The sequence below is a fragment of the Oncorhynchus clarkii genome, chromosome 8, assembly GCF_045791955.1.
Source record: "Oncorhynchus clarkii lewisi isolate Uvic-CL-2024 chromosome 8, UVic_Ocla_1.0, whole genome shotgun sequence".
NCBI lineage: Eukaryota > Metazoa > Chordata > Actinopteri > Salmoniformes > Salmonidae > Oncorhynchus > Oncorhynchus clarkii.
Window position 1 is genome coordinate 22,994,287 of NC_092154.1, and position 26,675 is coordinate 23,020,961.

The 26,675-nt window shown below is 43.1% G+C and overlaps 1 protein-coding gene across 1 annotated transcript in view; it reads right to left on the bottom strand.

The window, feature by feature from the left end:
- The window catches only part of LOC139415119 (cation-independent mannose-6-phosphate receptor-like), a 40,354-nt gene extending 14,597 nt beyond the window's left edge, over positions 1–25,757 (bottom strand). The window contains exons 1-35 of the mRNA XM_071162965.1: positions 25,519–25,757; positions 24,769–24,908; positions 22,257–22,381; positions 21,674–21,772; positions 20,505–20,637; positions 18,459–18,570; positions 18,184–18,289; positions 17,812–17,971; positions 17,393–17,585; positions 17,159–17,262; positions 16,836–17,012; positions 15,803–15,949; positions 15,399–15,545; positions 14,630–14,767; positions 14,310–14,460; positions 13,892–14,069; positions 13,473–13,588; positions 13,115–13,274; positions 12,598–12,774; positions 12,388–12,489; positions 12,167–12,268; positions 8,317–8,491; positions 5,967–6,140; positions 5,663–5,812; positions 4,882–5,057; positions 4,613–4,700; positions 4,284–4,493; positions 4,044–4,174; positions 3,827–3,930; positions 3,565–3,695; positions 3,193–3,389; positions 2,819–2,945; positions 2,431–2,562; positions 1,269–1,531; positions 542–757 (exon numbers count right to left, since the gene is read on the bottom strand). Of these exons, the coding sequence (XP_071019066.1) occupies positions 542–757; positions 1,269–1,531; positions 2,431–2,562; positions 2,819–2,945; positions 3,193–3,389; positions 3,565–3,695; positions 3,827–3,930; positions 4,044–4,174; positions 4,284–4,493; positions 4,613–4,700; positions 4,882–5,057; positions 5,663–5,812; positions 5,967–6,140; positions 8,317–8,491; positions 12,167–12,268; positions 12,388–12,489; positions 12,598–12,774; positions 13,115–13,274; positions 13,473–13,588; positions 13,892–14,069; positions 14,310–14,460; positions 14,630–14,767; positions 15,399–15,545; positions 15,803–15,949; positions 16,836–17,012; positions 17,159–17,262; positions 17,393–17,585; positions 17,812–17,971; positions 18,184–18,289; positions 18,459–18,570; positions 20,505–20,637; positions 21,674–21,772; positions 22,257–22,381; positions 24,769–24,908; positions 25,519–25,658 (5,181 nt within the window). The 5' untranslated portion in view covers positions 25,659–25,757. The remainder of the gene's footprint in view (positions 1–541; positions 758–1,268; positions 1,532–2,430; positions 2,563–2,818; positions 2,946–3,192; positions 3,390–3,564; positions 3,696–3,826; positions 3,931–4,043; positions 4,175–4,283; positions 4,494–4,612; positions 4,701–4,881; positions 5,058–5,662; positions 5,813–5,966; positions 6,141–8,316; positions 8,492–12,166; positions 12,269–12,387; positions 12,490–12,597; positions 12,775–13,114; positions 13,275–13,472; positions 13,589–13,891; positions 14,070–14,309; positions 14,461–14,629; positions 14,768–15,398; positions 15,546–15,802; positions 15,950–16,835; positions 17,013–17,158; positions 17,263–17,392; positions 17,586–17,811; positions 17,972–18,183; positions 18,290–18,458; positions 18,571–20,504; positions 20,638–21,673; positions 21,773–22,256; positions 22,382–24,768; positions 24,909–25,518) is intronic.
- Between the last annotated feature and the right edge of the window lie 918 nt (positions 25,758–26,675).

The window sequence follows — 26,675 nt, forward strand, 5'->3', positions numbered from 1 at the left end:
CTGAATATAATGTGTGTAATTTTAATCAAGAAGTAGAACAAGGACTGTCTGTTCCTTGTTAGAAACGAATGAAGTTATCGTCAGACCGGCTAGAATGCTGTGTTCCTTACAGGACATCCTGTCTCTACACAGGGAGAGGAGATACCTTGGGCTAGTAGTAGATTATTTAACAGGTGGTGGACAATGTGGGAAGGCTTGTGAACTATACTGCCATTGTATCGGAATGGAGGAAGGACAGAATAAAACCTATGGCGTCATTTTTAGTATATAACCTGATGTAAATTGTACTAAAATCAGTACTCTCGAGAATAAACGCTATTGATTGATTTTGAGACTGGTCTCTGTCCATTTTATGCAAATAAGTATCTGACAAATTCTTAGAAATGGGCAGAGTGTTTTAATTGAATTGGTTGATGAATAAATAGGAGTCAAATTCCTTTAACATAAACACAGAGGGAATACTATTAAAGAGTCTTCATTTCTTCTGTGTGTGTGTGTGTGTGTGTTGTGGTGCGCATGCGTTTCTCTGCGTATGACTCACAACAGGGGGCCCATCGTCAGGGTCCATGCAGACAGCGGCCCCTGGGGGACAGGTGACCCCAGGGATGGGGTTGAGGGGCTGGCAGATGTTGATGTAGAAGTCAGGGGACTGGTCCTTGTCCACCAGGTCCTCGTCTGTGGCCATGTAGTAGCCCGTCACATGGATCAGAGGAGTCAGGTCGATGAGGGTAGAGCCGTTCAGGACTGAACACTTCACCTACGGAAACATCATGAAAGAGAGAGACGATGGCGGCTAGCACAGATGTTTACATATTAAATGGCCTATTAGATATAATACACCCAATACAGTACACCAAATTTGAACAGAAAGTTGACAGCTGTTGGTTGAGATCTGAACACCTCAATAGGATGTCAGTCGAGGTAATTCAGCAGACTAAACGTTATGTATTAAGAAAATCTTTCAGTCACCTGTGTAAAGCAACACATGCATGTAGTTTGGTTATTCAACACAGACAGTCAGTTTACATCAGTAACAATAGATGACCAGTACATTGACTTGTTTGAAATGAATTTACATCAAGGGCTCACTGGTTGCCGGATATGTATGGCATGACTGGTAAGCACTATTGAAGGAATTCCACCTATCAATCAGGGGCTAGGTAATGCAAATTGCCATATTACTTACGTCCATCTAAACTTTTCAGTTATACTCAGTATGAGGCAGGAAACGGGTTGTTTTGGAATTGGGAAAAAACACTTGTAATTACCTGCTGTTCGCACACCAGGGGCGTGTGCCAGGAGAAGAAGTGTGTGCACGTGTTCTTGTCTGAGTACACCAGTACTGGCCCCGTGCTGGCCTCTGCGTGGGCCTTGCATACAAAGCTGATGATGCTTTTGTGTGTGATGGCAGGGTTGGCTGCACACACAGCCCCGCCCTCATAGGTCATTTCCACTACCTGGTCCAGGTATGACAGCTTCCTGCTGGCCCGCCCGCCACTCAGAGCACTCTTGGTCTCCTTGATACACACACCTGCACCTTCACGCACAAACAACTACATTACCATAAGCAACTGAGCAGACTGTTTACGTTGATCAAACTCAAGTCTAAGCACTCCATTTCTAGAAACTTTGCACAAGGATTCATTTTTTTAAATATGTTTATTTTGTATTTCACCCCCTTTTTCTCCCTACTTTCGAGCTTGTCATCACTGCAACTCCGACAGGCTCGGGAGGCGAAGGTGGAGTAATACATCCTCTGAAACATAACCCGCCAAACCGCGTTTCTTAACACCCGCCCACTTAACCCGGAAGCCAGAGGAGGAAACACCGTTCAACTGACGACCGAGGTCAGCCTGCAGGCGCCCGGCCTGCCAGAGTCGCTAGAGCGCGATGAGCCAAGTAAAACTCCCCCAGCCAACCCCCCCTGGCCAAACCCTCCCCTAACCCAGACGATGCTGGGCCAATTGTGCTCTGCGCCCTATGGGACTCCCGATACAGCCCGGGATCGAACCCGGGTCTGTAGTGATGTCCGGGTCTTAAGCACGTGATGCAGTGCCTTAGACCGCTGCGCCACATTTTTTGTTCACTTTTTTCATTTCAAAATGTCTCATGTGAATGCTTGAATGTCTTTGAACATCTAGTTCTCTTCATCCAGGAAGGTAACATACTGGAGAACCAGCCTCACAGTCCTAAGTCTAAAGCAGAGCCACAGACCTATTACAAAATACCACTGAACAAACCAACATTGTCTAGAAGAGTCTGCTTAATTTCTACACAGTTGTCTTGGGACCCCTGTCTGGTCCATGGCTCAGTAAGCTGATCACTGCTGGATGGCAGGCCTGTTGATTGATTCCCGAGGGGATGTGGCTTTAACCAGTATGAGAGCTTTCCCAGCCAACCCAGAGCTTGTGAGATAGAATATGGTCATACCTGTGTCTGGTCCACAACCTGCGTTGGCCACTTCCCCACACACGTTGAGCCGGAACATCTTCCTAGGGTCCAGGTTGTCATACACAGTGTAGCCTCCCTCCTGGCTTAGTCCATTCAGGTCAAAGAGGTGGCCTGGGTTCAGGAGGGCAACACAGTACATACATACACGTGTTCAAATTTATTTTTTAAAACTATAGCACATGGAGGAGTTTCTCAGTAACTCTTTGCAGTCGTGTGCTTAACTACTGCACGGAGATTCTATGAGAATGATGGTATTTTTCAATGATAATCATACTAACTGCAAATACTTTCTCAGATTTTTTTATATGGTCTAGTGCAGGCAGCGGTCTTTCAGGTTTAAGTGGCTGTGCGTGGGAATGGCACTCACCGGTGACTGGATTGGTGACTCTGCAGTCGCCATGCTGGCTGCTGTTGAGGGGGCAGGCGGCTGCAGTGAACCACACAAAGGTATAGACACAGTCCTCTATGGCCATGATCAGGGTTGGTCTTGAGTCCTGGGGCAGAAACACAGTCCGTCTACTCAGTTACATTTGAGTCATTTAGCAGACACTCTTATCCAGAGGGACTTACCGTAGTGAGTGCATTCATTTTCATACTGGTCCCCCGTGAGAATCGAACCCACAACCCTGGCGTTGCAAACGCCATGCTCTACCTAAATGTGTGTGCATATCTGTGCGTGTGCATATTTGTGTTTATGCGTGTATGTGTATCTGCATGTGTGTGATGTCGATAATCCCTTACCACTTTGTCACGGTCACATTTGAAGCGTATGATGGTGCTCTTATTCCTTTGTCCACCGGAACACATCTCTCCGTTGGTGTACTTGAGTACAAGGATGTTCTGGTCCCACTGTGGGGCCGACTCGGCCTCTCCCAGACTCACATAATGCTCCCCACTCTTCAGACAGGACGCTGCGTTGGACGGACACTTCCAGGAGCCTACAACAGTCCCATGGTTCAGAAGGTGAGCATAATTGCACCACATTCAAACTGTGAATGAAGACTTTATGAGAATGTTGATATTTGTTCACACAAATGGGGAAATAAATAAGGATATAGGCGCCACCAGTGTCCTTCATATAACGGATGCTGGTGTTGAGGGATAGGCACTGACCCCCCTGTTGCACCAGAGACTTGCAGACGTTGATGTAGTAGCGCTCCTGCTTCCCAGTGCTGGGCTCCACCACCCAGTTTCTGGAGTTCAGGGCCAGAGAGGAGAGGTCGTACGAGTTTCCATTAGAATCTCTGTGAGAGGAAGAATAAAAAGTAGTCAGAAAGATAGGAGACAAAGGGGAAACCAGTCATTGTCTGGGAGAAAGAGAAGGTTGTGGTTGGAAGAGGGCTCCCAGAATATAATAAAACATGACTATGCGTACTGGTATGAGCAGCTGGTAGTTTTCACAGGGATACAGGCGAGAGCTGTTCGCCAGGTAAAGAGGTAGGTACACTCTGCAGTCTCCTTGATAAATTCTGGCACCCCCTATAGGCAGAAACAACACAAAACAACCCCAGTAATTACCACATCCAAGCACACATTGGGACAAGCAGAGAAGTTGCATTAGAGGTTCACGCTTTCGCTTCGCTCAGACTCACAGGGTTCATTTTAGGATGACAGGAGAAGTAGATCGCTGTGGATCTCTGATAGATCCTATGGCAGGTCTCCCCACCAGTGTAGTTGAGTAGCAGCTGTTCTCCAACATAGCTCAGAGTCTGTGAGGCAATGCCTAATACATTATAAAACAAAAGCAACATGCCTGAGGTTTTTGATCAGTTACTAACCAACCAAAATCAAAGCTTTCTTAAAGACCAAATATTTTATACAGGTTTGCATACCGGCAATTCTGTGGGTGCTGCCTTCCACCTGACAGACTGACGCCTGGTCACTGCCTGTGTCTTTGTGTGTGCAGATCCCCCGCTGAAGCCCCCCACAGACAGAGAAGTGGTACTGGTACTGGCCACTCTTCACCATGTAGTCCTTCCCTGACAGGGAGCTCATGTCAAATATGTAGCCACTTCTGGGGTCCTTGACTTTACAGTTTTCACCTGCAGGAGTCAGGGAGAGGAGAGTTAACTTGAGCATGATGATGACACTAGTGGATAGAAGTAACAGTCTTAGTCAGAGCCACAACATTAAACATGGTAGCCTCGTCTTTCAAGCCTACCCTGAGCGCTGGTGAGAGGGCACGCCTCGGAGGTTCTCCAGATGAACACATATTCACAGCCGTCTTGGCGGTCAAATACAGGAGAACCCTATTAGTAAAGGAACCAACCAAGAAAAATATAGGTATTAGGAGGGAAAATATATGGTATTAGGATCAGTAACATCAATAAGTAAAATTTCACAGATTCCTGCCATTGATATGTACACCAACTATATGGCCATAACATAGAAGAGCATTCCCAGAGAACAAGATGCGTGTATTTTACTCACAGGGTTGTCGTCACACTGGAAGATGATACGTGTGGAGTAGTGGTCTGTGTCACAGCGGTCCCCGTTGAGGTAGACGATGCTGATGGAGCCGTCAGAGGCCACCTGGGGGCTGGACTGGACGTAGCCCAGGTTCACACCTTTACCCTCCATGGTGGCACATGCACCTAAGAGGCCCGCTGCAGATGCACACAGATGCATGTACAGTAGTTAAAACACAAAGCTAAAAATTGTCAAGAGTAATGCTAAACTGAGGGCCTCCCGGGTGGCGCAGTGGTCTATGGCACTGCATCGCCCAGGCTCTGTCGCATCCGGCCGCGACCGGGAGGTCCGTGGGGTGACGCACAATTGGCCTAGCATCTTCCGGGTTAGGGAGGGTTTGGCCGGTAGGGATATCCTTGTCTCATCGCGCACCAGCGACTCCTGGTGGGCGCAGTGCACGCTAATCAAGGTAGCCAGGTGCAGGGTGTTTCCTCCGACACATTGGTGCGGCTGGCTTCCGGGTTGGATGCGCGCTGAGTTAAGAAGCAGTGGGACTTGGTTGGGTTGTGTTTCGGAGGACGCATGGCTTTCAACCCTCGTCTCTCCCGAGCCCGTACGGGAGTTGTAGCGATGAGACAAGATAGTAATTACTAACAATTGAATACCACGAAATTGCGGAGAAAATGTATTATATATATTTTTAAATAAAATAAAAAGAGTAATGCTAAACTGATGGTACAGCACAGAGGTATACCTCCTCATTGGCTGGCATATCAACATAGGCTCATGGCGTGTGACTCACCCGGGCAGCCCTGGACCGGAGGCAGAGGTTTACACACGTTGATGAAGAAGCTGCGTTTCTTAGCCTGTTCAGCCGTGTCGATGGCCACCCAGGGACTGTCTTCACTGTCCCTGCTCAGGTGACTCAGGTCATACTCGTTACCATGGGAATCTAAAATGGAAGGACAAACAACATCTTTCAATTAATGAAAATAACAAACTCTGGTCATAGAAATGGGTAAGGTGGATAAAGTGATATATGCCTCGTTAGAGACATACTGAAGACATCCACACTGTTTTGAAGACATTGACAGTGTTGTTCCTACCAGTGATTTGACAGTCCACAGGGGCAGGGATGCATGCCAGGGCTGTGGAGAACTCAAAGAGGACATCATGGGTGACGTGTGTAGACGAGCTGAGCTCCTCCCGGACCAGTTTCAGAGTGCCAGGGTGGGCGTCCTGGTCACACACAAAACTAATGGTGAAGGTGTCCCTGGTGCCTGGGGGAGAAGGGAGGAATCAGGACAGTTATCAGACCAAATGTTTATGAACTGACTCATTAAAAAGGGATTTTCCAGAGGATTGAAAACTAAGTTTTTTTTAAATTATTATTATTTAAACCTCTTGTTTTGGACTCAACACGTCAATGTGTAGCTCATACATGCATAATAAGCGATATACAGTCCTCTCCCAGCGGAAAAAGGCACAGAGTTCTTACATTCTAACCTCATTTAGTGCATGAGATCTACGTGCTCATTCCTGTCATGTAATGAACATGCGCTCTGAAGCAAGTGGGATGAGTGGTTACATGCGCTTACAATTTGTTCTTTTGATAAGAGCAAAAATACATTGATCAAATCCAGGCATCAGAAGCTAGAAAACATCTGAAATTAGAAGGTAGATTTATTAGACCCTGGTAGTAGTTTAATTTCTCTCTCCCAATACATTTTCTCTGCAAACAAGAAAATGTTGTGTTAAAGATGGCATTGTAAACTAATAAGTCGCACACTCCATATTTAAACCCCCAGCAATTTAGTGGGTATTTAGCCAATGTTTCAGTATCACTCTGCCTTTCTCAGGGTAATGTCATGAATACTTGAATCAGGTTATGTAGACAAACAGTGCAATTAGTGCAACCAATGACAACAGTGAGGGGTGTGTCATAATGATTAAGTTAATTAAAATGAATTAGTGAAACTGATAAAATATATATAGTTTATGGCATATTAAATATTACGATATTGTTATCATACAGAAACATAATTGAATATTGTAGATCATATTAGCATCAAGATACATTATTCTTTAATTCAATTTCACATAATTGAGTCATTTATTTATATTATTTTTATTTAACCAGGAAGAGCTCATTGAGATTTAAAATATCTTTTTCAAGAGTGTCCTGGCCAAGATAGGCAGCACCAAGTCATTACAAAAATTACAGACGAAAAACTACAAGTAATCTAGTAAAAACCATAGAATTCACAAGAAGACATCGAGATCCTACTACTACAAAAGGGAGGCTTACTGGATATATCCTATCTAAAAACATTGACCCCTATTGGTCTGAATATTGACTTTGATCTCAGGCTCTTATGATCAAATCTTTCTTTTATGAACAAGTCTTATAAATAGATATATTCTTGCTACAGCTTATTAGCGAACACCTAATATGTTCCCCCTGTTGATGACGCTCATTATACATTAAGGTTGAACCAAAAGATTACATGTTACAAATATGAAATACGAATCAATTATGTGAAATTTAATTAAACAATAATGTATCTTGACGCTAATATGATGTAAAATATTAAATTGTGTTTCTATATAACAACAGCGTAATATATTTAATATGCCATAAACTATATATATATATATATATTTTTTTTTAACAGTTTCACTAATTCATTATGACACATCTCTCACAATTGTCATTGGTTGCACTAATTGCACTGTTTGTCTATATAACCTGGTTCAAGTATTAATGACATTACCCTGAGGAAGGCACAGTGATGCTGAAACGTTGGTAAATACCCACTAAATTGCTGGGAGTTTATATATGGAGTGTGCGACTTTCTTTCGCCGTTAGTCAGCACCGCCACACAACCAAATTTTTCTGGGTGTGCGCCAGCTCATGTTTTTTAAAGATGGAATTGTAGCCACACAAATACATGTAAAAGATAATTGTCAACCGATCCCAAACGTGATGGACAATGTTGATTGGCAGGTGGAATGATGTCCAATGAGGTTGCAAGGATTAAAATGGGAGGAGGGTTCAGGTCGGCCCAGTATTGTCCATTGAGGTTGCAGGGTGAGCTCAACACCACATTGTTTGTTTTTTTACTCTCTTTGGGTACACGTTACAGAGGCTCGAGAACAATGACGTTCTACACAATTGTACACCATTTTGGCCTGTTTTGGCTCATGAGCGCTACTTTCAAAACTACTGGGGGAAATTACACAAAACTTCTGGCAAATCTAAGTCAAAAATGTTTGAGAAATGCAGGATATAGCAGCCATGCTAATATTGCCATAGGATGGATCCTAACTTGAGATCTGTAATGTGCAACTCTATTATATAAGACTGTGTGTACAACAATTTTTTTTGCAAATGATGCATTTATGTCAAAGGGAGCAGCTGTGATGATTGAAGATAGCTGGGTCCATTGACTGTACCTGTAGGCCTGTCCAGGTCTCCTTTGTATGTGAGTGTGAGCAGGCCGTCAGTAGAGTACTGTAGAGATCTCTCCACTCCCACAGGACCAACAACCAGGCCATGGTCCAGCTCACAGCCAGCTACAGGCATCCCCTGGTCCTTACTACACTCCGCCACCTCGTCACAGATATTCACCTGGGGGGGGGGTCATATAGTCAGGCACAGTGCCCCAAAACACTGCTACACAAACAATGTGTATGTGTACATTTCATTGCAACAGAAGTCAAGTCAGGAACAGGAAACCAGAGCTAGTCTGGGAAATGGATTCACTTTAGTTGATTTTATGACATTTATTTGACAGGGACGATGGACAGTAGTCAACATTTCTGGGAATGTGCCATTTCTGCTATAGCCAGAGGCTACAACCTGCCACTGCGTGGAGAAGTTTTAAAAAAAGGAAACAGGACTAAAACTGCTTGGGTATACATCGATCCCTTGGGCAATTTTTGACGCGGACCACAAACCGATCCAAATCTGTCATAAAATTATTTTATTTCTACATCCCGAAAATACACAATTGTTTTTGTGACAAATGATATGTCCTCTCCTTCAGTGTTGAACTAAGCATGTAACTATGTTGACAGTCATTGATCTACAAGTCAATTTGCATGCCAAACAACACAGGCAATATCAGTAGCCTCGTCAAACTGCGCACTGTTTCACGCACTCACCAACGAGAGGTAGGCCGCAAGTCACCTTCAGCATTCAAATGTTTGTAAAATGGCGCAATTTTAGGTTTTATTCGTTGAGTGACAACCACTGTTATTTGCTAGGTTATTGTTATCAAATACCTTGTTGAAAACTGTTTTTACCAGACTAAAGTAGCCTAAGCGAGTGCCGGAGCCACGACTCATCTGGCTATTTCGACTACCTCAGGGGTGTCAAACTTATTCCATGGAGGGCCTAGAGTCTGCAGGTTTTTTCTTTCAATTAAGCCATAGACAACCTGGTGTGGTGTATAATTCGTGACCTTAATAATTCAATCAAATACAAGGGAGGAGCGAAAACCCGCAGACACTCGACCCTCCGTGGAATGAGTTTGACATATGGCATACCTGCTGATCGACTCATCTGGCTATATATTGTAGGCTACCTGCTGATCGGGGCTTAGGCTAAATTAGATTATATTTTGATTGTTCGGGTTCACCATCAGCAATCATTTTTGCTTTAATAACCTCTAAAGGATCGGTGTCCCCCTGCAGGACGGTTGAGCTAATGTGATAAGCATAAGGTTGTAAGTAAAAATAACATTTCCCAGGACATAGACATATCTGATATGGGAAGAAAGCTTAAATTCTTATTAATCTAACTGCACTGTCCAATTTACAGTAGCTATTACAGTGAAATAATACCATGGTATTGTTTGAAGAGAGTGCACAGTTTTGAACATGATAATGTATTAATAAACCAATTAGGCACATTTGGGCAGACTTGATACAACATTTTCAACAGAAATGCAATGTTTCACTGGATCAATCTAAAAAGTTGCACATGCACTGCTGTCATCTAGTGGCCAAAATCGAAATGGCGCCTAAACTGGAATAATACATTGTGGCCTTTATCTTGCATTTCAAAGATGGAACAAAAATAAATAAAACTATATAATCTTTTACCAGATCTATTGTGTTATATTCTCCTATGGTAATTTAACATTTCCACAAACTTCAAAGTGTTTCCTTTCAAATTGTATCAATAATATGCATATCCTTGCTTCAGGTCTTGAACTACAGGCAGTTAGATTTGGGTATGTTATTTTAGACAAAAAAAAACAAAAAAAATGGGTCCGATCCACAATATGTGTACAATTCCAGTCAAAAGTTTATAAGTGTTTTTCTTTATTTTTACTATTTTCTACATCGCAGAATAATAATGAAGACATCAAAACTATGAAATAACAGGGAATCATGTAGTAACCACCTTTAAATTAAAAATAAAATAAAAATCAATATATATTTTATATTTGAGATTCTTCAAAGTCTTGCCTTGATGACCACTTTGCACACTCTTGGCATTCTCTCAACCAGCTTCACCTGGAATGCTTTTTCAACCGTCTTGAAGGAGTTCCCACATATGCTGAGCACTTGGTGGCTGCTTTTCCTTCACTCTGTGGTCCAACTCATCCAAAACCACCTCAATTGGGTTGAGGTTAGGTGATTGTGGAGGCCAGGTCATCTGATGCAGCACTCCATCACTCTCTTTCTTGGTCAAATAGCCCTTACACAGACTGGAAGTATGTTGGGTCATTGTCCTGTTGAAAAACGAATTATAGTCCCACTAAGAGCAAACCAGATGGGATGGAGTATCGCTGCAGAATGCTGTGGTAGCCATACTGGTTAAGTGTGCTTTGAATTCTAAATAAATCACTGAGAGTGTCACCAGCTAAGCACCCAAACACCATTACACCACCTCCTCCGTGCTTCACAGTGGGGACCACACATGTGGAGATCATCCATTCACCTACTCTGCGTCTCACAAAGAGACGGCGTTCGGAAACAAAAATCAAACATTTGGACTCATCAGACAGCTTGTGTTTCTTGGCTCAAGCAAGTCTCTTCTTATTGGTGTTCTTAAGTAGTGGTTTCTTTGCAGCAATTCAACCATGAAGGCCTGATTCACGCAGACTCCTCTGAATAGTTGATGTTGAGATGTGTCTGTTAATTTAACTATTTTGGGCTGCAATCTGAGGTGCAGTTAACTCTAATGAACATATCCTCTGCAGCAGAGGTAAATCTGTCTTCCATTCCTGTGGCGGTCCTCATGAGAGCCAGTTTCATCACAGAGCTTGATGGTTTTTGCAGCTGCACTTGAAGAAACTTTAAAAACTTCTTGAAATGTTCCGCATTGACTGACCTTCTTGTCCTTTGTCATTTCTCTTTGCTTATTTGAGTTGTTTTTGTCATAATATGGACTTGGTCTTTTACCAAATAGAGCTATCTTCTGTATACCAACCCTAGCTTGTCACAACACAACTGATTTGCTCAAACGCATTAAGAAGGAAAGAAATTCCACAAATTAACAAGGGACACCTGTTAGTTGAAATGCATTTCAGGTGACTACCTCATGAAGCTGGTTGAGAGAATGCCAAGAGTGTACAAAGCTGTCATCAAGGCAAAGGGTGGCAACTTTGAAAAATCTCAAATCTCAAATATATTTTGATTTGTTAAAAAAAAGGTGGTTACTACATGATTCCATATGTATTATTTCATAGTTTATGTCTTCACTATTACTCAACAACGTAGAAAATAGTAAAAATAAAGAAAAACCCTGGAATTAGTAGGCGTGTCCAACCTTTTGACTGGTACTGTACATGATCAATTTTAGACATACAGGGTAAAGTTGATCATTTCATAGCGAGGACATCACTGTTTCTATACACACTGCGTGGTCCATGCGGGGAAAATAAAACTTCCAAACGGTCTGCCATCTGATTTCGAAACGGGGGTGAAACCCAAAGTTGTGCTATATATTCATTGGCCATGCCATAGCTCATTTGTAAAGATACATATTGATACATTACTAGCGCAAACCCTTTTAATCTGCAAAAATGACAAATTATTTCATTGGCGATGGTGATTTCGGGTTGGTAGAAGCCCAGTTTCATCACAACCACACACACAGAGAGAGGTCAGCACAGAGACCCAATTTAGAATGGAAAATGAATGCGTTTATATAACAAATGCATCAAATCGTATCTCATTGATATGTACTTCTAATCAAACTGAATAGTTTCAAACTAAAACATATCGTTCCTGTATCGTATCTGAGCCCATGCATCTAGATACATATCAAATCATTTTGAAAGGGACTTACCACAAACGTTTTCCCATTCCCCTCAGCCTTGTAGCCAGTCTTGGAGGACAGAGGATGCAGATTGAAATCAAAGCCGGTGTTGGGATCCCTCACAGAGCAGGTCTGCCATAGAATAGAACAAAGAATCATTTAAAATCATTGACGACACCTCACCAAATCTATAACAGAAGATCTAAAGACTTTAGAGATAAACATTCGCTTCAAGTTGAAAAAAAACTCACCTTGTTCTTGTCATCAGCAGTACTGATGGCACAAGCTGCCCCGGTCTCCCACATGAAGTTGGCAGTGCAGTTTCCATAACTAAGGAAACGAGGGCCGGATGACTGTGGATACAGATAAATACAGGCCCATCTCACTCTTAAAATCCTAGACAGAGGTTATGATATAGATTTTTTTGACACAGTGCTCTATAAATATGCCATTTCACTTACCACAGACCCTCTGGAGCAGACCAGGTGGATACGTGTAGTGTAGGTGAGTTTCAGTCCATCTGAGATGCACTTGGAGCCGCCCGTGTACTCCAGCAGCAGACGGTCCTTCTCCTCGATCACTGGACCTCTCTTAGCCAGGCCCATGTTACTGACAGACACTGTTTCAGACAGAATGCCCTGAAGACAACACACAGAGAAAGACCAGAATCACATCGGGCTACAGTTCAGTACTAAGACAGACCCACAGGGATGGCTACCAGGACCAGAAGAGGGATACTAACAGTCTTACCTTCAATTGATATCAATAACAAAAAAAAGATACATATAATTTGTAGAAAAGTCTCAACTTTTTATTGCTGTTTAATGCTCTGTTTTCCAGACAATGCCATTGGATAAATACTGTACTCTGGTGATAGAAGGAAACTAAAGTGTAAGTTCCATGACCCTAACAGTGTTTAACACACATCATAGTGTGTAAACCTCCTCCTGTAGGTCATCCTGGAGCTTTTACACTAACCTGCTGAGGCTCGTATTTCATCTGGCAGACGGAGGCCTGGCGGTCACAGCCCTGCACGGCATTCAGAGGACGACACACATTGATGTAGTACTTCCTCAGGTTGTTAGGGTCAGACAGGTCCATGGCCTGCCAGTTCCTCCCTCCACTAGACAGTGAAAGACTGAGAGAGAAGACAGAGAGCGGACGGAGGGTTACACACATTATTCTTCAAATATTGTTTCTTGTCTGCCTTCATTGGACATAACTAGGACAAATCATTTTTCTTGACCCCATGACCTGACCAGGACAAAGGAAGCTTTGTGGCCTGGGAAAACTTCTAGCCCTAGTCATAACATAACCTTGTGCAGGGAATTCTCACCTGGAGAGGTCGTACTGGTCCAGACTGTTGGGGTCTGTTACCACACACTCCTGTGGCCTCTCTGGACAGGCATAGGACGTATACCACCTGAAGTTATAGGTGTACTTGTCTTCTACCTGTGAGGATCAACATGGTTATGAATAATGGTACGTTCATGGTATAAATACTACAGGTGGAACAGTGCATATGTGAAAGATATGAGGAACTACATATTAGAGATTGGATGAGATCTGTCAGCAGGACATATACCCTGATCAAGACAGCTTGTCTGTCGAAACATTGGACATAAATATTTTTGCATCTGAACTCCTAGAGTGTGCGGCTCGGCTCTCCTTTATTTTTTAACTGTTCCACTCCGCTAGCCAGCACCTCTCCTAAATAGGTATGCGTTACTTTCGCCTCTAGGACCCAGTCAGTACCTGAAACTCTGGCTTTCCAGCGCCGGCCTCTCGGTCACAGAGGAAGGAGATCATAGTGGAGCGAAGGGTGTGCTGCATGTTGTTGTACTGAGAGCCGTTATTGTAGGACAGCTTGATCATCCCATCATAGTAGGACAGCTGAGAGTTAAACTCCCCCAGGCTCCATGAATTAGAGCCACTGTAGCAGACAGACACACCAAACATAAGAACAGAAGCTACAGTATATCCATCCATTACTTCAGACTAAACAGTGACTATTCAGTCCTCCTCTAACCTCTGAACTCTGAAGCACATGTACGGACCCCAGGTATAGGCTTGATCCTATTTTCCTACCACTGTAATAGGGCACTTCCACCTATTGTACATCCACAGGGATTTAGTATGACAAGAAGGGTTGATTTAAATGGTTAATACATGCCTTTGGTCCACTTGGCAGGCCCCAGCCTTCAGAGGGCATTTGGCTGCAGTGACAGAGCCACAGACGTTAATTAAGTAGTCATAATCTCCATTGGACATGTTGTAGAAGCCTCCTCCAGGTTTAGACAGGGGGGACAGATCAAATGAGAACCCTGGAGAGAGAAGACAAGAGAAAATTATAGTAACGCATCAAACAGCTATATTACATCTCCATAATCTAAACCTCCTGTCCTTGTCTCCCTGCTTCCATATGAAACAATATTAAAGTTCTGGACACATGGACACAAATTTCTGGTAGGCATCTGGTTCCATGTGACCTACCAGCTTTAGGGTCTTCCACCTTGCAGTTGTCCCCCTCTGTCCTGGACATGACGCAGGCTGCAGCCGTGTACCACTCAAACTCATACACACAGCCGTCACTGGACACACTCCGCATGATGGGGGCACTCTCTAGGTCACCTGGGTAGGACAGGGGGGGAGACGGGGGACACACAGAAAGTCAGGAGGAGTTGAACAGCTAGACTTTAAAGACAACATCAAGGTAGGACAAAAAAAAAATCCACAAGTGTATTACCGGCTGGGCACATCAAGCTTAGATGATATCGCATATCTAACACCCACTATCGGCTTCCTAGGCTACAATGGAAAGTATTTTAGCCTGTAATGGACATTGTTTTGCAAACAGTAATTAACCTTTTCAACATTTTATGTGCCGTGTTGGATCATTCAAGTGTTTTAACTTCTGTACAGCATAAGTGGTGATGCAGCCCAGGCTCCTAGTGAGTGCAGTGGTTTCTCAGGACAGGCTAGAGCTAGCAATGAGGAAGTGGAGCAGGCATGGAGCAGGCACGGTGCTCTCATGCTAAAAGGGGACATTGGCAGCACTGATACAGACTTGATCCTCTATCAAATCAGTAGACAACGTGAGACATTTGACAGAAGTACCGAAAGTAACAAAAATCCTAGTATCGAACCGTTTTTCATGTTCAATTATAAAAAAGGAACAACGTTTCGGTATAAAATGCAACTACTTTCAGGCGAACAGTTGTTCACCTTGGACTCTGCAACTAACTATTTCTAACACTCTCACCTGGCTTGCACTTCAGAATCATGATGGTCTTGATTTTTGTGTGCTTCCTGCATTCTCCTCCCTCAGTGTATACCAGCTGTATGTCGTTGCTGTCAGTCTTGGTAGGGGAGGTGAGAAATTTGCCCAAGCTGATGACTTTTTCCTTTCCTAAAGGAGAGGATGGAATACATTTTTGAAAGGCAACAAACAAGCTACAACCTATAAGCCATCTTGTTCTCTCAGATTTGACAGCATGTTGTCCGTGTACAGATAAGAGTCAGGGCCTGTATTCAGAAAGCGTCTCAGAGTAGGTCTAGACTCAGTTGTGCATTTTAGATCATAATGAACATGGGGGACCTGATCCTAGAACAGCACTCCTACTCAGACACTTTATGAAAACAGGCCCAGATCTTCTCCAGACGTACCCACTGCACAGATGGCAGCGTCCTCGGGGCAGGTGCTGGTGGCCCCCTGCTGGAGGACTTTGTGACACACATTGACGTAGTAGCGCATCCAGTCGGACTTGGGGGCATTGGCATCCACAGCCTCCCAGTTCTGGGCCGACTCAGACTCTGAAAGGCACAAGACAAGTTATGTGGTTTAGCATATACACTGACTATACAAAACATGCTCTTTCCATGGGACTGACCAGGTGAATCAAGATGAAAACTATGATCCCTTATCGATGTCACTTGTTAAATCCACTTCAAATGAGTGTAGATGAAGAGGAGGAAACAGGTTAAAGAAGGATCTTGAACCCTTGAGACATGGATTATGTATGTGTGCCATTCAGAGGGTGAATGGACAAGACAAAAGATTTAAGATCCTTTGAACAGGGTAAGGTCGGTGCCAGGTACACCGGTTTGTGTCAAGAACTGCAATGCTGCTGGGTTTTTCACGCTCAACAGTTTCCCATGTCTCAAGAATGGTCCACCACCAAAAGGACATCCAGCCAACTTGACACGACTGTGGGAAGCATTGGAGTCAACATGGGCCAGCAACCCTGTGGGATGCTTTCGACACTTCGTAGAGTCCATGACCCGATGAATTGAGGCTGTTCTGAGGGCAAAAGAGTGGGGTGCAACTCAATATTAGGAAGGTGTTCCTAAAGTTTGGTATACTCAGTGTACAGTATATACCTTTTTCGCCCCAATTTTGTGATATCCAATTGCGATCTAATTACAAACTTGTCTCATTGCTGCAACTCCCCAACAGGTTTGGGAGAGACGAAGGTCAAGTTATGCGTCCTCCGAAACATGACCCGCCAAACCTTAAATTTACATTTAAAAGGTATTAGGGCTCATACTCATCTTTCTGATCCCTTTTACTTAAAGTATAAAGCTGGAAGTCAAGGGGCTGGTCATTTACATTGATACATGCTGATCGTCAACTGGGATGGAAGCTGAAAGCAGTACTCAAGCTCTCTGCAAATGGAGATGATCCAGGACTCCATCTTACCAGGGTAACGTGTTAAGGTGGACAGGTCATAATGCTTATAGTGTACAGTCTTGTTGTCTGTGACCATGCAGAGTAGATCCTCCGTCTCCTTGACACAGGCGTAAGCCGTCTGCCAGTCAAAGTAGTAGGTGCAGTCTGTCTCACCAGCAAACACAGGCGAGCCACGGCCACCGTTTCCTGAGAAACACACAAATAAGGAATAAGCTGGAATGTAATGGAAAATATTTTAACCTGTCATTGGGGAGAGTCCTCTACAGCAGAAAACATTGTTCATTTAAAAAGGTCCTTGCTTTCTCCTTGGACATGCTATGGGTTATGCTCACCTGCTGTTTTGTTGCACTCAAAGTTGATGATGGTCATGCGTTGAAAGCCCGAGCTACACCTGCTCCCATCTGGATAGATCAGAGTCAGATCTCCATCAGAGTACCTGGAATAGAGAACAATAAAAAGGGACAATTGTTACAAATAAGGGGAAAAGAAGGAGAGAGAAGCTGAGATGGATAAATATGAAGACAAGACATCTGGCAAGAAAAGATGTTTATTAATATTTTAAAAACCTTAGTGTTTGATTCATGTATCTCCCGGCAATCTTTTTGACATCTCCCGTTGCTTTGACTTGGCAGGTGGACACATAGTGCTGGTCGTCACCACACTCTCCTGCCTTGGTCTCCCCACACACATTCAGGTAGTAGAAATAGTTGTCCTTCCCATCGCTGCTCTTGTCCTCAGCCATATAGGGGTCGTCTGTAGCTACACACACAGAACGTGACACAGTGATATCGGTGATATATTTCAACACGTCATTCACTGTTAGAGGAACTATCATAAACTGTGAATAAAATTAGCCTGAGTCTATGGGGAATTTGGACAGTCATATGAGTATTCATAGCATTACTTCCTTTTATTACGCAAAAAAAAAATATGGATTGCCCAATGTTTCTCAAAGCCTGGCATGCTCTGGGAATGGCAGACTCACGGCCGAGGGTGAGGTGGGTGAGGTCTATGTTGATGTCGTGCTGCTTGCTGGACAGGGTGCAGTTGTGACTCTCCAAGTAGTCTCTGTGGCAGGCATACTCCGTCACCCACTCTACCTCATACCTGCAGTTGGACTTGGCTGTCATCTTGGGGTCACTACCCTGTAATGGCAAGGTCACACATGACTAAAATAACATCTAACTGCCTAAGGGAGATCGTGTTGTTTAACCCAAAGTGTTTAAATTTAGGTTGACGTGAAGCATACTTCTATTTTATGAAATACACTATTCTATGTATTAATACTTTCTGTAGTATGATGAATAGTGTGATCAATAGGGGATCCACGGGACAGACACCCAGGCTTCCGTCTTACCTCCTGCCTGCGTGAGGGGCAGATAAAAGTGATGGTGACAGCAGGGTTATGGCCACTGCAGAAGTCCGGCGGGCTGACTGAGGCTCCCTCATATCGCAGCCTCAATCTGACACCGTAAGAAAGAGAGAAGTCAGCAGCTCAGCAAGGCAACGCAGCTCTGGAGCTGGTCGATAGCCAAGAGGTCAAAATTAAGCAAATACTAAGACTAGAGACAGAGGCTGCTAGCTAGCAATTAGCATTGCCTGTGTTTATGTATGGCTTTAGCGTGGCTGTACCGGTCCTTGAAGATCAGCTCTAGCTGGGTAGTTGGTAGGCCCATGCTGAAGGAGCCATTGCTGGTGGTCAAGCAGGCAGCAGAGCCTGCGGGGCAGGGGCTCTCTGGTCGGTCTGTAGAGGTGGCAGAGGTGAGATGAATTAGCCTAGGGATTAAGAGTGTTGTGCCAGTAACCGAAAAGGTTTCTGGTTCGATTCCCTGAGTTAACAAGGTGAAAAATTTGTCGATGTGCCCTTGAGCAATTATGAACACTTAGGTTGGAGTCATTAAAACTCGTTTTTCAACCACTCCACAAATTTCTTGTTAACAAACTATAGTTTTGGCAAGTCGGTTAGGACAACTACTTTGTGCATGTCGCAAGTGATTTTTCCAACAATTGTTTACAGACAGATTACTTCACTTCAAATTCACAATTTCAGTGGGTCAGAAGTTTACATACACTAAGTTGACTGTGCCTTTAAACAGCTTGGAAAATTCCAGAAAATTATGTCATGGCTTTAGAAGCTTCTGATTGACAAAAATTATGTAAATTAGCCTATTGGAGGTGTACCTGTGGATGTATTTCAAGGCCTACCTTCAAACGCAGTGTCTCTTTGTTTGACATCATGGGAAATCAAAAGAAAATCAGCCAAGACCTTAGAAAAACAATTGTAGACCTCCACAAGTCTGGTTCATCCTTAGCAGCAATTTCCAAACGCCTGAAGGTACCACGTTCATCTGTACAAACAATAGTGCGCAAGTATAAACACCATGGGACCATGCAGCCGTCATACCGCTCAAGAAGGAGACGCGTTCTGTCTCCTAGAGATGAACGTACTTTGGTGCGAAAAGTGTAAGTCAATCCCAGGACAGCAGGAAAGGACCTTGTGAAGATGCTGGAGGAAACAGGTACAAAAGTATCTATATCCACAGTAAAACGAGTCCTATAATCGAGCCACTGCTCCAAAACCGCCATAAAAAAGCCAGACTACGGTTTGCAACTGCACATGGGGACAAACATTGTACTTTTTGGACAAACATTGTCCTCTGGTCTGATGTAACAAAAATAGAACTATTTGGCCATAATGACCATCGTTATGTTTGGAGGAAAAAGGGGGAGGTTTGCAAGCCGAAGAACACCATACCAACCGTGAAGCACGGGGATGGCAGCATCATGTTGTGGGGATGCTTTGCTGCAAGAGGGACTGGTGCACTTCACAAAATAGATGGCATCATGAGGGAGGGAAATTACGTGGATATATTGAAGCAACATCTCTAGACATCAGTTAAAGCTTGGTCGCAAATGGGTCTTCCAAATGGACAATGACCCCAAGCATACTTTCAAAATTGTGGCAAAATGGCTTAAGGACAACAAAGTCAAGGTATTGGAGTGGCCATCACAAAGCCCTGACCTCAATCCTATAGAAAATGTGTGGGCAGAACTGAAAAAGCGTGTGCGAGCAAGGAGGCCTCCAAACCTGACTCAGTTACACCAGCTCTGTCAGGAGGAATGGGCCAAATTCACCCAACGTATTGTGGGAAGCTTGTGGAAGGCTACCCGAAACGTTTGACCCAAGTTAAACAATTTAAAGGCAATGCTAGCAAATACTAATTGAGTGTATGTAAACTTCTGACCCACTGGGAATGTGATGAAAGAAATAAAAGCTGAAATAAATCTCTCTATTATTATTCTGACATTTCACATTCTTAAAATAAAATGGTGATCCTAACTGACCTAAGACGGGGACCTAAGTCAGGAATTGTGGAAAAACTGAGTTTAGATGTATTTGGCTAAGGTGTATGTAAACTTCTGACTTCAACTGTGTGTCTGTCTATATATACACACACTATTTATTTTAAGAATGTGAAATGAAGTATATATATATATATATATATATATATATATATATACACACACACACACACACATACATACTAAAGGCCACTGATATAGATTCATGATTTAAATTGTTATACCCTACTTTCACAGAAGAGTAAACAGTATCACTGAACTGATACAGTATAATTTCTTATTCATAAAACAATTGAGCACAGTAAAGAAACTCACTTAGGCTTCTGCATATGTTAATATAAAAGTCAACTTCATCATCCGAGTCATCCACCAGGTAACCATCTGTGAGTTTGATGAGTGGGTTCAGGTCATGCTTTTTCCCATCCGTGTCAAAGACATAGCAAGGGACCTAGACACAGAGTGAAAGAGTAAAGAATTACAAAATCCCAGGATTGATCGTCTTCTATTTTCAGTTTGTTCTGGACTGGTACCTACTGTAACTGAAATCCAACATACACTGAGTATACCAAACATTAGGAACACCTTCCTAATATTGAATTGCACCCCCCTTTTGTCCTCAGAAAAGCCTCAATTCATCAGAGCATGGACTCTACATGGTGTCGAAAGCCTTCATTTCCATTTTCCATTTAGTTATTTAGCAGACTCTTATCCAGAGCAACTTAGAGGACCAATTAAAGTTAAGTGCCTTGCTCAAGGGCACATTGACCAATTGTTCAACTAGTTGGCTCGGGGATTCGAACCAGCGATCATTAAGTTACTGGTCCAATGCTAGGCTCTCTGCCGCCCTAGAGATGCTGGCTAATGTTGACTAAAATGCTTCCCACTGTTGTGTCAAATTGGATGTCCTTTGGGTGGTGGAACATTCTTGATACACACAGGAAACCGTTGAGGGTGAAAAATCCAGATGTGTTGCAGTTCTTGACACAAACCGGTGCCCCTTGCACCTACAACCATACCCCGTTCAAAGGCACTTAAACATTTTGTCTATTCACACTCAAATGGCACACATACACAATCCATGTCTCAATTGTCTGAAGTCTTAAAGATCCTTCTTTAACCTGTGTCCTCCCTTTCATCTACAATAATTTGAAGTGGATTTAACAATTGACATAAGGGTTGTCATGGAAAGAGCATGTTGTTTTCTTTACTCATTGTAATATTGGAATGACTTTACATTTAAATTAAACATTTCCTTTATTCTATTCATTTTTTTTCTTTAAACAAGAGACAGCAAAGGACTTGCTGAGAAGTCGTGATTTTCCACGGTGTGAATGTGCTCATCACATACTCACCTCCCCCACACACAGTGGGATCACCGATGCCTTACACACTGCCACTGAGTCACACGCGTCTGCACACACATCACAAATGGGTGACATACACACATCCTGCCCTGACAGCTGCAGACCACAATTCAGACATACCTCTTTATTGGGCTTGTATTTATCCTTTTTGCAGGCTGCATATGTTCTCCATTCAAAATAATGAACACACTGGGCCACAGTGACAAACTCTGGTGTTCCCTGGGGGTAAGAGCACAAATATAGTTCAAGTTGACATACTGTATGACCTGACCGTTTACTCAATCTTAGAAATGCTACAGTAGATGTGGCTGTGACATCCTACAAGGAAGTCACTACTTGAGGAACTGGACTGGCAGCATGATTACTGTGTTTGTAGGAGCTTTGCTGCTGAACAATCACATGGTCACACTTATCAACAAGCAGGCCTGGTATTGTTTTTTTTAATAAAAGATAGGAGAGCACTGTATGATAGTTAATATGTTTCTCAATAGAACTTCAAATGTTCAAATAAAGAAACTACCACAGAGTGGTTGCAGTTTCATTACACCACCAGACTGACAAAGAACAATGCTTAGTGATGAAATTATTCTCTAACTAAAACCCACAAGTGTGGTTTGACAGGAAATTCATAATCAGCTTCCTATACATACATTTCCCCGTGACTACACTTCATTTGTAATGACAGGTGCTACTGGTGACTAACCATAGTCTTTCCACACTGGAAACTGATGCTGCTCTGGACATTAGTATCGCTACTGCCTGGGCACTTCTCAGTGCTGTTGAAATCTATTACGCTGCTCCCAGTCACCTTCTTTAAGGACAGATCACCTGGAAATAGAAGTGGATGAGTGAGAAGCATGCCTCTTAAACATGCAAATGCTGAGACAAGTAATAGAATTGTTTAAGAATTTGTTTCAGTACGCTATGCTGAACCATGTACTCCCTGCAAAACAAACTCAACAATTCATTAAAACCTTAAACTTTCCCAGTGGTTTCTTGTGGATGATTAATACAGGTTTCAACTGAATCTGAAGCCTCCACCAATTCTCCCAGTCCCTACAGCGGTGGGGTCAAAGCATTACGCCACAGGGTCTGGAAGGGTTCGTAGTTGAGGCCATTTTTCTGCTGAGCTGTCTGGCCCTGTACAGTCCAGACAGATAAACAGCATGGGAGCATGACCTACTGGACAACACTGCCCGTCTCTGTCTGCTCTGCCAACAGCCTGGCGCCTGGGCTGGGTCCATACTTACAGTTACAGCTAAACTCCAACCATAGAGAGTGAGAACAAACTTTTTGACCAGTTATTACCTCAAAGACACTGTATTTTCCCCTCTAACCACATAGGATGGGGTTTCTGTTATTGTGTTTTGAAGGAGCAGAATCCAGCAAGGACTAACTGCTTTGCACAGCAGAAAACACCTTCTCAGAGTGAGGTAAAAAGGTTTAGGGTGCAACACCAACAGCAAAGCTTTATGTAATGATAAGTAGGGCATTTATATTTTACTATCGCTTGTCCAGATAGCACTGTATAAACAGACACTGCTATTAGCTTTCATTGATTTTACTGTATTTTGACCACAGAGACTGAATCCACTGCTGTGTTAGTGAACACTGTCACACTTACAAGTCCTATTTTAATTCCCTTCATGCACCATGCTTTATCGCTCTTATATCATTAGATATCTTCAGTATGCATGCATGACTAAGTCGCTTTGGATAAAAGCGTCTGCTAAATGGTACATATAATATATTAACATATATGGCCTAAATGAAAGCTATTCAGCAGAACCTGGAGCTGATATATTGCTACTCAGCTGACCCAGTAACATAAATTACTAAACAATAGAGGTGACCTGGAAGCTTCAATTGCATATCATGCAAGGTCAATTGCCTGCATGCAAGCAGCCTGGTTGAATTCAGAGGAACGCTGTGTGAGAAAATCTATGCTTGCAAATTGTCTGTTCCATGCTTATCATAGCGTAAAGGCACAGTCATGTGAACAGGCAGCTCCTCTGGTTCACCTTTAACCTCCTTTGATTATTCCAACACAAAAGACATAGGTTAGTCACTCGTTATCAGCATTAGGTCCGTCACAAGAGCCCCTTCCTATCCTACTCTGACACTCGGAGCTTGTTGAGTTGAGCCCAGGGTGCAATACTAGCTGCAGGCATTTCTCTCATGTAGACTTTAATCATGACCCGACTTTGTTTCACCCTGAGCGCAACCAAACACAGATTAGGCAATGAGTGAAGGTCGTGGTCAAGTGTCCCAGGCTGGGACTTGTTGTGATGATCATGTTTTGGAATAGTCTAGTCCAGTAACCCTGTTCTCTGACATGGCCTCCTTACAACGCAGATTCATTTGAACACATTAATTTGAGCTGAAAAAATGATGAGTAAGTCCAGGTAAACCACAAAACATGTATAGCCAAAACAGCTAGCCTATATTTGTCAAGGAAAACCACTTCTCTGAAATGCTTAGCTACGTCAGCACTAAAGTGAAACAAAGCCAAGTATTAAGTGTGATTCAATTAGTTTGATATCAGTGCTTCCTCTGTTTACAGCAAAAGCTGAGGATAAGGCTCCCGTTTTTTCAGTTGGGGGATTTTAATGACATCCATTAGCAAATAGTACTGGAAAATGTGTCATCATTGAGGAACAGTTTGATAAGATAAAACACCCAGTAAAAGTTTGCCTACCTTTTAAGTTTTGTTTGGATTGAACAGACCCTAATCATTGACCTTTCACCAAATCATAATGCAAACTTTGTATTTTATAACAAATTGTGTCTCTTCACGAAACTGCATTAAACCAACACCTCACTGAAACAAATCAACTGAATCAATGGACATTGACTTGACTGGCATCTGACTGGAATCCTTTCAGGCCCATCCTTACTTCGGGGTGCTCGTGGTGTTATTGCTGACTCCCACTGTGTCCTGGCAGCAGCATATACTACAGTGATCTATTCTAAAGCAGCAAAACATTCTGCCTAATCAGCAGGCCAGATCAGATGCCAACCTCACTTAATGAACCCTTAGCACATCCTCCTAACAGCAGCAGGGCCCTGTGCTGGAATTAGGGCCAATAGTTTTCCCTGAGCATAAGTTACCAGACCGGGAAAAACTCCAGAGCCTTGTAATAGGTTACAAGGGCCAACCTGGTACTGACCAGGTCACATTGTCAGGGAAAACACTTGTCCCTAATTATACTCACCCACTGACTGGTTATTTTGACTGGTGAGGTTGTTGGCACAGACAGCACTGCCGGCCCCACATCCAGTGTGAGGTGAGGAGTCACAGAGCTTCAGTGTGTATTTGACTTTGTTGTCTTGGTCTATAGCCTCCCATTTGTAACTGTAGGACAAGGAGACAGAAGGAAAAAAAATCATAATAGTTGTTGAAATACATTTGCAATCATTCACACCAGCTCAACGTTAACATAACTAAACAGTACACTGTTTATGTTTTATCTATGCGTCCTCAGAAAACATAGTAAAAAAATACATTAATATGCAGTTCAATCACCATATGCAAATCAATCACCATATATGGCTATTATGTACATAACATTAGCCTACAATTTTCTTTCCAAACAAACAACTCGTGACGCTTCTGTCTATCCACCGACCTCTTCCAGATGCCAGTTCTATTTTAAGCCGTATGTTCTCACAAGTAGAGTCTCATAATAAATACCGTGGTCAGCCAACTGACTACACACCACCTTTCTATCCAAACAACTGCCTTGTAAAACCAGGTTCAGGGGCTACGCCAGATGAGGAGCATCTGACAATGGAGACACAATACTGTTTCCATCCTCATATGTAAATCATTGTTCTGTGCCACTCTAAATGAACTGTATAAGCTGCATTTGTTGCTAAATACCCTTCCCATTTCTGAAGAAGCTTCATACCCTCTTCTTTACTGTCATGAGAATACGCGAGTGAGCGGTGCCTCCATACTTTACCTGCAGAGGTCTTGGTACCAGAGGCTGACATCAGAACCCGCTGTGCCGGAGGGAAATGTAACCAGGACCGTTGTGATCGAAACAAGTAACATTACTATTTTCCAAGGCACAGCCTTGTTACAATTGCAAAGCGAGTGCATGTTTTGTATCCAGTATTATAAACTAGAGCATTATGTCCGACATGATACAGCAAAAGTCCGCTGGTAGTCTTCAGCAGGAACTGGGTGAATCACATGACAAACTGAACACATGATAGAAGACGTCACGTGGTATGACCTTCCACGAGTCATCGTGAACAACGCGTTCATGTTATGACGGAGTGATTGATTGGAGGAACGACTTGGAACGTTCAAGTGCCTCGGAGCACGAATGGAACGCAATAACCATTCTACCAAATAATAATTTGGTGGGTGCTTATATTTCTCCTATTGGAAATCGATTTTGTTGCATAGCCCACTCTCCCAGAGACACCTCAGATAGTGTGGTCATGGCCAGGGTTTGCCATTATCAACTGCAACATTAACTTTCGTTTGATTGGCTACCTGCCGCCCTGGTAGGTGATGTCAGATTTCAGAATGTGTGAAATATCAGGGTCCAGAGATCACACCCGAGTTTCCTAGTCATAATTATGAGTTGGAGGAGTGTTCACTTGGATTTTTCCACCACCATGCTAGGGTGGCTAATGCTACTACCTGATGTTGTAGTGCACTTCAGTCAGGGTTACGCCTTGAGCACACCGACAGTGTATTTGCGCAGAATGGTACACAACATTATCTGGATATGCATGCAACAAAATTTCAACATGAACCCTCTGCTACCATTTCTCTCAAGCCATCTAAGCATGCAGTTTGCATACGTTCGATAAATCCAATTTATGCAACGCAATGCTGCAAGGCAAACGCAGCGTTGCATTGGAAATAAATGTACTTCTGGTGTACCAAAACACTGTTGGTGTGCAACATCCGGAAGTTGTCAGAAAATGGTGGTGGAAATCTTTGTTTTATTAAGATGTAAGCATTTTCCCTGTTTTCCCCCCAACGGTGAGCCATTAAATCGAGTTAAGGAGGAAATCGACTCCTTTGCAGCCTTAATGGATGATAGGGGTGTAGAGCCGGTCTGAATACATTCCATTTGGACGGTACAATGAAATAACTCAA